Source organism: Schistocerca americana, chromosome 1, assembly GCF_021461395.2.
Source record: "Schistocerca americana isolate TAMUIC-IGC-003095 chromosome 1, iqSchAmer2.1, whole genome shotgun sequence".
NCBI lineage: Eukaryota > Metazoa > Arthropoda > Insecta > Orthoptera > Acrididae > Schistocerca > Schistocerca americana.
Window position 1 is genome coordinate 796,960,631 of NC_060119.1, and position 10,600 is coordinate 796,971,230.

The 10,600-nt window shown below is 43.3% G+C and overlaps 1 protein-coding gene across 1 annotated transcript in view; it reads left to right on the forward strand.

The window, feature by feature from the left end:
• The window catches only part of LOC124594295 (anosmin-1), a 54,462-nt gene extending 44,753 nt beyond the window's left edge, over positions 1–9,709 (forward strand). The window contains exon 7 of the mRNA XM_047132661.1: positions 9,109–9,709. Within this exon, the coding sequence (XP_046988617.1) occupies positions 9,109–9,134 (26 nt within the window). The 3' untranslated portion in view covers positions 9,135–9,709. The remainder of the gene's footprint in view (positions 1–9,108) is intronic.
• Positions 9,710–10,600: the final 891 nt, after the last annotated feature.

Sequence of the window (10,600 nt, forward strand, 5' to 3'; positions counted from 1 at the left end):
ATGACCTCAGCAGTTTGGTCCCAGAGGCACTTACCACGAATTTCCAACTGGAGTTTATAATAAAGAACTAATAAAGTAAGGCATCGTACCTGATGTGGCAACTTCGCTGCATGAAAAGCAAAAGTGTAGTAACCGATAAACTTTTTTCTTTTCGTCATTCTGTTGGGTAGAGAGCGAAAAAAAGTTCCGTAAAATTTTAAATTATAAGTAAAGTTAGTTGCAAGTCTCTAAGTGGTTTCACTCTCAAATACTGGACGAATAAATTCTAGGTATTTGTCTGTCTGGAGCTAAGCTTCTTTTTCACTTTTTTTTACCCTCACCTCTACCTCTTTGAGAGATAGGTGGTTCTTACCCCCACAGAGTTTCTTTCCAGTCAGTAAGTGATAGGGATACGCGGTCTGGTTGAAAGCGATCTAGTGGTTTAGAAGGAGATGCGGAATATACTTAAATACACTCCTGGAAATGGAAAAAAGAACACATTGACACCGGTGTGTCAGACCCACCATACTTGCTCCGGACACTGCGAGAGGGCTGTACAAGCAATGATCACACGCACGGCACAGCGGACACACCAGGAACCGCGGTGTTGGCCGTCGAATGGCGCTAGCTGCGCAGCATTTGTGCACCGCCGCCGTCAGTGTCAGCCAGTTTGCCGTGGCATACGGAGCTCCATCGCAGTCTTTAACACTGGTAGCATGCCGCGACAGCGTGGACGTGAACCGTATGTGCAGTTGACGGACTTTGAGCGAGGGCGTATAGTGGGCATGCGGGATGCCGGGTGGACGTACCGCCGAATTGCTCAACACGTGGGGCGTGAGGTCTCCACAGTACATCGATGTTGTCGCCAGTGGTCGGCGGAAGGTGCACGTGCCCGTCGACCTGGGACCGGACCGCAGCGACGCACGGATGCACGCCAAGACCGTAGGATCCTACGCAGTTCCGTAGGGGACCGCACCGCCACTTCCCACCAAATTAGGGACACTGTTGCTCCTGGGGTATCGGCGAGGACCATTCGCAACCGTCTCCATGAAGCTGGGCTACGGTCCCGCACACCGTTAGGCCGTCTTCCGCTCACGCCCCAACATCGTGCAGCCCGCCTCCACTGGTGTCGCGACAGGCGTGAATGGAGGGACGAATGGAGACGTGTCGTCTTCAGCGATGAGAGTCGCTTCTGCCTTGGTGCCAATGATGGTCGTATGCGTGTTTGGCGCCGTGCAGGTGAGCGCCACAATCAGGACTGCATACGACCGAGGCACACAGGGGCAACAACCGACATATGGTGTGGGGAGCGATCTCCTACACTGACCGTACACCACTGGTGATCGTCGAGGGGACACTGAATAGTGCACGGTACATCCAAACCGTCATCGAACCCATCGTTCTACCATTCGTAGACCGGCAAGGGAACTTGCTGTTCCAACAGGACAATGCACGTCCGCATGTATCCCGTGCCACCCAACGTGCTCTAGAAGGTGTAAGTCAACTACCCTGGCCAGCAAGATCTCCGGATCTGTCCCCCATTGAGCATGTTTGGGACTGGATGAAGCGTCGTCTCACGCGGTCTGCACGTCCAGCACGAACGCTGGTCCAACTGAGGCGCCAGGTGGAAATGGCATGGCAAGCCGTTCCACAGGACTACATCCAGCATCTCTACGATCGTCTCCATGGGAGAATAGCAGCCTGCATTGCTGCGAAAGGTGGATATACACTGTACTAGTGCCGACATTGTGCATGCTCTGTTGCCTGTGTCTATGTGCCTGTGGTTCTGTCAGTGTGATCATGTGATGTATCTGACCCCAGGAATGTGTCAATAAAGTTTCCCCTCCCTGGGACAATGAATTCACGGTGTTCTTATTTCTATTTCCAGGAGTGTATTTGAACTGATGCGTGTTAGCCTCTGTAAAATCCTTCGCTTGCCAATGTTGATGACGGTCTTCTTACGGATTGAAAGTTGTAAGCTATTAGATGCCAGCCAGGTTTCTAACATTTTCCTTTCTCCTTCTCCATTTTAGCAACATAAAGAAACAAACTACTCCGTAACCAAAATGGGACCCAGATCTAGATATCACTGACGTAGCAACCCTCTCTGTGTATCCAAACTCTATTTATTCATTAAACAAATAATCTGTTGTCAACTTCATTAATTACATCATCTGAAGTGATTTCATACGGCGACTATCGTATTCATGTCTCGAAAATTGGAAGTCAGACCCAGCTTTCTTTTTTATATTTTTAGTCCCTTCATCGATTGCAAACAGGTGGTCCACTAGTGTGTTGTATACTCTCTACATGCCTTCATCTGTGGCTACGGTTTTGCAGCTTCCTTCGAGAGGATCTCCTTCAAGAGAAGTACGGCCACTTTAAAATTCAGCCATCAATTTCCTAATCGTTGAAAATGTAGAATCGCCTCTCTATAAAGTTTCACCAACTTTGGAAGAATTGTTGTTGGCGATAAACCTTCAAGAATGCAGAATTTCATGACGATGTTGTACTGCAGAATACGCGTATGTACGAAACATAGATAGTTCGATGGTTCCGCAAGTAAACTTGGCACTTAATCTGTAAACATTTGGGTGCAGCTTTTCTACTACCCGAAAAGGACCCAAGTATTCATCCATAAACTTCTTTGTTTCTGATGTGATCTTCTTCGACTTTTCCCTTACACCTTGTCCTATTCAACTAGCAAGTCTTCCGGATCAACCCCCATTTTCTCAGTGCCACATTTATTATATTCTTACATAAGTTCCCTTTTTCTGCAATACCTAATGGAAAACTGTTACTCTCCTCAGTGGTTAGACTCTTTTTCCTAGAAAATGGTATAATTACATTTCTTCCCTGTATTTCCAACATCATAGAATTCTCATTCAAATCTAGTTTCCCACTGTGTTTATTGATGAAGGCCACCCCTATCAACATGTCCACACTTAATCCTTACCAGGAAATTATGATACTACCGCATACTACTTATTTTAAGAGGTAGCAACGCTTCACATTTGACAGGTATCTTAACCTTTCCTGCTACGGTCGCAGGTTCGAATCCTGCCTAGGGCATGGATGTGTGTGATGTCCTTAGGTTAGTTAGGTTTAAGTAGTTCTAAGTTCTAGGGGACTGATGACCACATCTGTTAAGTCCCATAGTGCTCAGAGCCATTTGAACCATTTTTTTTAACCTTTCCTGTGGCTATAATTATTTGAATCCCCTTGACAGGCATTATTACTAATTCCTCTTTGTTTGGCAAAGCATCTAACCACTTTTGACTAACAGCACAAAGATCACTGCCACTGCAGTTAAACGCTGCACTTCTTCCCCACTACAGGTTATCTTGTCTTCTCCCCACTATTGCTGACTTCAGATTCACGAAGCAAATCATGTACAACTTCCTTTCTCTCAAAACCTTCCCCACGTCTCGAAATTACACAGATATTTGTAGTATTATTTTCAGTATTTATCCTCTTTTGTAGCAGTCAGTCTGTCCACTAATGACAAATCAAAACACCTTGACACATCACGTTTTCCTACCTGAACCTCCTGTAATCAATTAGTTGACTGACACCCACTATGGACATCCACTCTTCATTACTGCCGTGCTTCCTTCACCTGTTCCTATTCAAAAAGTCGCCTAAGCTACCATTAATAACACTTATTTTGATGTTATTTGCTTCACTTGCCTCATTTGTACTGCCCGTGTCATTACTTCCGAATTCAGTCATTTCTTCATTATACAGCACAAAAAGAGTTTCTAGCTGTTTTAAACTACCATTACCTGTCTTGCAAACGATAGCATCTTTATAGACGGGATGTAGTTTTCCATACTCCATGACTCTGTGCTCTCTTCCGGATGCACTTCCCTCTGTTGTCTGTTTTGCACATCACTATCTTCATATACTGGAGATCTTAGCACGTCCTTGATCGGAGTTAGTTCGCCTATCTGCCATAGCATGGCGCCAGCGTCTTATGCCTTCTCTTCTCCTACCATTACCTCAAGACACATTCACTCCGTTTACATTTACATTCTGTCTAGGTTCTGCATTATTTGGAGGCCTAAAGTATCTATTATCCTGCTCCTCCTACTGCATTAGTCTATCTACTCTTTTCAGATAACTAATGAATTTATTACTAACGTCCCTGAGAGCAGTAACTATTTTGTTAAGGCAGTTCATAGGTAGCTTTTCATCTAAACACATTGTAATCTGTTCTGCCTCTAATATGTTAGATAAATTAGCAACACACGTTAAAGCTAATCTTTTCACACTCTCCTTTCTGGGATTAAACTTTTCCCCAGCCCAGGAACTGTTGTGCAGATCCATCTGCTTTTGTTTACCCCAATATTCTGTGAAAAATGCATCTTTAAGCTATTGTAAAGTATCATATCGTTCAGCAGCATTCACACTCGAGGTCCTGGCTTCCCCCATAAATTTTTATGAAATAAAGCCGACCTTTTGCCTATCGGTCTGCGATCGTGGTAAAACATTTTCAAAATCATTCCAAAATTCCTTTGGAGGCACATGTCCATCAGGACCAAAACGTGAGAACTGTCTGTTAGTAGTGTAAGCTACTCCATCCAACTCTGTTATCAGACTGCCACCCACTCTATTAGTACCAACTTGTATATTATGTTCTACTTAAATTAGTCTGTTGTTAAGATCATGTAGTTCATTTGCTGCCAACCACATCTGATCGGTCAAATGATACATGTTGGTTTCTACTTTCTTCACATGGTCAGAGACAACCTCTACAGCTTTTAAACAATTTTTAATTGTCTCATTGATTCAAAATTTTATGCTCACTTTCACATATACCTAGAACTGTAGCTATTTTATACTCTATTTTCTGAACATTTTCTTGGATCTGGCCCATTCTTTGCTTCCTTCCATTAACTGCCCTTTGTATAGTCTCTGTTAAATCCTCTTTTACACTGTCTGAGGATTTCTTGCAACTTTCCTCAAATTGAGAAAATTTAGCTCCGACATTTTCATCAAATGCCTTCAATTGTTTTTGCCAAATTTCCTTTAGATCAGAAGCCTGTTTTCTAACTTAGTATCAATTTCATCTCTGAACTGTTTAAGCTAACCAGCTAATTGATTAGAAGTACTGCGCTCATTATCAACTTTTTTATTAATATATTGCTTAAGACCCCAAGCTAAATTTTTATTTGCTTCATTGATGCTAAGCATTAATGGTACTATCATTTCCTTTACATTTTCCAGTTAAGTTTGCTTTACTTGCAACAATGAACTTTAGCATCTGCCTCTCTGGTCTCCAGTTAATTTACGTCGCCCTAGCTAACGTCAAATAATCCAGAATCACCAAAATCACCAAATCTATTATTAAAATAGCTAGTACCCTCTCCCATAGTTACATCTGTTGTAACATTTCGTCCCTGTTTCTCCCCCACAATTGTAGATAATGGGTGTAAATTATAAACTGAAACATCATTAATTTCTAATTCACTCACATTTCTCTACCCTATAGTGCTTGTCTGCCTGGCACTTACATCAGACTCAATCACATCCTCTGCCTTCAAAACTGCAGAATCATCACTCCCTTCGATTTTAAAAAGTCTTTTGATACAGGCAAACAACTTGTCTATCTTTGTCGACTGTAGTATCAGCGCTCTGAAACAGTGGCTCCGTTCTCTGATCCAGTTATACCAGTTTTTGGGATACTATCTACCGCCCAACACCGTCAGTGCAGCTCTTTAGATAACGGCTGCCAATGCATCTATCGTTCCATCCTCAAAACTCTCCATAAACATGTTGGCAACCTCAGGGGACAGTGGGCTGCCCATAGCTACACCTTCAGTTTGCTCGTAATATTGGTTTCTGTACAGGAAATTTCTCTGCAATCAGTACCAGCCAAGTACTTGAAAGGTCTCCTGTCTCCATATGTGGGGAAATGTATTCATCACATCCGCAACTCAGAAGATTTCCTGCAATGCCTCAAGCAACTGCACATCACAGATTTGGACATCATGGTTAGTTTTGATGTGGTATCGCTGTTCACCAGGGTCCCACTGAAGGACTCACTAGAACTGATTGCAGCGAAATTTGACGGTGCTCTGTTGGACCTCTTCAGTCATACACTGACATCCACGTGTTTCCTGTACAGAAACCAATATTACGAGCAAACTGAAGGTGTAGCTATGGGCAGCCCACTGTCCCCTGTGGTTGCCAACATGTTTATGGAGAGTTTTGAGGAGAGGGCATTGGAGACAGCCACATTTAAACCCACATGCTTCTTTAGGTATGTGGATGACACCTTCGTGATCTGGCCACATGGGATGGCCAGGCTTAATGAGTTTCTTGAACATCTTAACTCATGCCACCCTAATATCAAGTTCACCATGGAACTGGAGAAGAATGGCCAGCTGCCATTTCTGGATGTGCTAGCCCAGAGGAAAGCAGATGGATCAATTGGCCACAGTGTGTACCGAAAACCAACACACACTGATTTATATCTGCAGGCCAGCAGCTGTCACCACCCTGCACAGAAGAATGGGGTTCTGAAGACTTTGGTCCACAGAGCATGTGCCCTGTCGGACCAAGAGAATCTACCTATAGAGATAGAACGTCTCAAAATAGTTTTCTCCAACAATGGATACACGGACAGACAAATTGAGAGGGCACTCCAACCAGCCACTATACCACAGGTTCCTGAAGAAGACCAAGATGAAGCAAAGAAGGTGGCATATCTGCCCTATGCTGGCTCTATTTCTGCCAGAATCAGTAGGATCCTCCGTAAACACAATATCAAGTGTGTTTTCAGTCCATCCAACAAGATCGGGGGACTGCTGGGGAGTGTCAAAGACGACCTGGGGTTACGAAAACCAGGGATTTACAATATACCTTGTCAATGTGTCATGTCCTACATTGGCCAGACGACAAGAACTGTGGAGATCAGATGCAAAGAACATCAGAGGCACACTAGATTAATACATGTGACTAAGTCAGTCATTGCTGAACACTGTCTAGAACTAGATCATGCCATGAAGTATGAGGATACCAAGATTCTAGCACAAACACCCAGATTGTGGGACAGTGTTATAAGAGAATCGATAGAAATTAAAATGGCTGACGATCTTATGAACCGTGACACAGGTTACCAGCTAAGCAGAGCCTGGGATCCGGCTCTGGAATTGTTAAAGGAGCAACGGGGCCAGCTGCAACACTACACAAACAGAAGAACCAGAGACATGGAGATGGAAAACGAACCCCTGACGGACTGCCAGGCGCACCAGACCGAAGATGGAACACCCAGAAGTGGGACTGGTGGGCGCGGACCGCAGAGGGAACATCCAGATCCGCAGCGGACGAAAAACGGAGCGGCAACGCTCCAACAGGTCGTGGTGAGCGGGCGCGGACCGCAGGGGGAACGCTTGGTACCCCAGACCGTAGATGAAACCCCCAGGAGCGGGTTTGGTGAGCGCGGACCGCAGAGGGAACACCTAGAACCGCAGCGGACGGAAAACGGAGCAGCAACGCTCCAGCAGGTCGCAGGGAATGGGCGTGGACCACAGAGGAAGCGCTTGCAGCCGTTGGTGGAGGGGGAAGGCCAAAGGCATAAATACGGGACCGGGTCCACTCAAGGAGCAGTCTCAGGTCGCACCTGATGAGGGTCACGAGCTACGTGACCGAAATATCGTGCAAGTACGACGCTGATATCCGGCAGAACACCCGACAACCCAAGATGTCATTAGATCGCCGGGAAGGCCAGAAGAGTTACATCAGTTACTTAATTGTATAATATAAAAACTTTACATAAAACATTATCTCACATTCACACCTTCATTCTCCCTCATAACGAAGCACAATTATAATAGTAATTAATAAACAATTAGAAAATTAAAGAAAAACAGAGCTGTAAATAAAGACGACAGTATTTTACCTGCAGCACAAACAGTGTCCATCAGTTAGTGAGCTCTGCCAGATCGAAATGAAACAACATATACTCTGGCACCTGACGCCACCTGCCCTGCGCTCTTCTCTTGCTGTATGCCTGTTCACTGCTTATGTGCGATGTCAAAGGCCATGGTGTAAGACACTACGCCTCATGGGATACTAACTCTGTATCTTTTGCTGGTATTTCTGTAAGCTTTAAATAATTTAAGCATTTTGTGGTTGTTTATTTCACAATTTGTTGCTAAAGATTGGATGATTTCCTCAAAATATCTCAGTTTATCTTTATGAGATGTCTGTCGAAATGAGTAATCTCACCACGGTATTGAGGAGTTCAACGTACTGGAGCTTTATGTAAAAGATTCAGAGTCCTGCTTTTGCTGTAATTTCCTGATGGTCTACAGGCGAGTACTTCGGTTCTTTGTACTGCTGGACAGAAATGGAACGCTGTATGTGAAGACCAAGCGCTACAAATAAATTTTATTTTCACGTAGACTGGGATGCCAACAATCATTCCGTTTACTTTTCTTTCGCAAGTTCTGACAACATTTGACATTACACACTTGATATTTCGCCTAACAGTTTAACTTTTGACATGGTAGTTTTTGCTCTTTAATCAGTTCTGTTTTTCTTGTGTTACTTTTAATTCTTTTAATATGGGTAATAGTATATTCCTATTGAATAATATATTTTTAAGTCTACAGAGGTGATCACACTCCTTCACCATTGTGGATTTATAAGATGGTTTCGAGATTGAGAATATGTCCAGCGGTGGACCAGTCTTACCTCAGCTCTTAATAAACGAAAAACACCGTCTGGATCACAGTGTCTTTATTGATGACTGCCAGTTTCGGTCTGCCCTGGATACCATCTTGAGGCCTGGCGCCATTCGGTGAAGTCTGTCAGCAGTGGTGCGAGTGGCACCAGCTGTATGTTGTTCATACCGATACTAAGAAACCAGACCTGAAGATAATCCGCAGGGCAGATCAAAACCGATAGTCGTTAACAAAAGACATTGTGCTTCAGATGATGTGTTTCAGTTGTTAATAGACTGATGTCTCGGATCCTATGACATGGCATCCGTCACGAAATTATCTGTCCTGCTTGATATTCACTCATTTTTTGTTTGTTTTTGCAATGTAGTCGTGTGGAAAAAAACTCAAGAATAGTAATTTTCTAAATTGCTTCGGATGGCTTTTATCTCGTCAACAGGTGTGTCTCCAGAGGCCAACGAGTGAAGGAGAATGTAGACGGCATCTACCTGCCAGCAAGACTCGGACGCCGCGAGTGACTCCTGAGGAACCACCGACGACTGCCTGGCATCAGTCGACCACTGTACTCCACCCCTGTAGACTCTCTGCCTGCATTGGTTTCTCTACTTTTATACCCTCTCTACACACGCCACTCAGCGACACTCCTTAGAATCGTAGTGTATTTACACTAGCATCCTCACAAAATTATCAGCATAGAAAGTGATGCCACAGTAGAGCTTTTCACAGCAGAGAAACACACAAGGTGTGGAATGGTGCATTGCGGACATCCAGCACTGTTGTAGTTTCTTAGAGAAGGCTGACCTCCAGCTTTATCACTACTAGGTTTAGGTCTGAAATCTGTAACTAATGTAAGCAGACTTGCGCCTATATGTACACTAAGACTGTTAGACATAGAAATAGAGACATGACAAGTTTAGCGTGCTTAAATAATTTAGAAAATTGTGATTACTTAGAATTATCGTATTTAATTTTCATATGTATACTTTTTGGTGAGATTTAATATTCCATTATGAAACATCTTGTACCTTTATTTATAAAAATAAAACATGTGAAACTTATTATTCACTAGTGCATTCATTTGAACATTAAAAGAAGGAAAATATTAGCACTCCTAAGTTCTTGTTGAGAAGAAAATCTTTTAATACGAACAAAACGAGTTATATTATTACTTACAACTGCCTAATTCAAGTTGGTTTTCTTATGTACACGTACAATTAGATGTTTTTCAGTTGGAGACCTTATACACTGGACAGTATAACAACAAACTACGCACATGCTTTTGTACAATCAATATAGGCATCATTTCGTCTAATGTTCCACGAATAAGGAAAAGTAAATGTGTATTACGATCAATTTACATTAGAACGTAATCATTATCCTTACTATTTCCACAACAGAGTACCACACGTATCAAGCCATTCACTATTTCAGAATTGCATCTTGTTTTAGTTGCAGAATATTCAGTGTTGGTTCAAATGGCTCTGAGCACTATGTGACTTAACTTCTGAGGTCATCAGTCGCCTAGAACTTAGAACAAATTAAACCTAACTAACCCAAGGACATCACACACATCCATGCCCGAGGCAGGATTCGAACCCGCGACCGTAGCGGTCGCTCGGCTCCAGACTGTAGCGCCTAGAAGCGCACAGCCACTCCAGCCGGCCCATATTCAGTGTGCCTGCAACTTTGGTTACATAAGTTTCTTGCAGTGCAAATGTGTCTGTGGCATTTTCTGTCTGATGCAGTTGCACTGGGTGCTGTAGCAGCCCTTTTTTTGTTGTCGCTTTTTCGTCTAATAGGTGAAAGTTTGATTTTATTTTGTACACATTGACTGTCATTGAAGGGTTTTGCTTTTATTTAATATTGTCCCAGCTAAGTATCAGTTTGATTACTTTTAAAAACCAATGTTAAGCGTGGGTCACTACATGTAT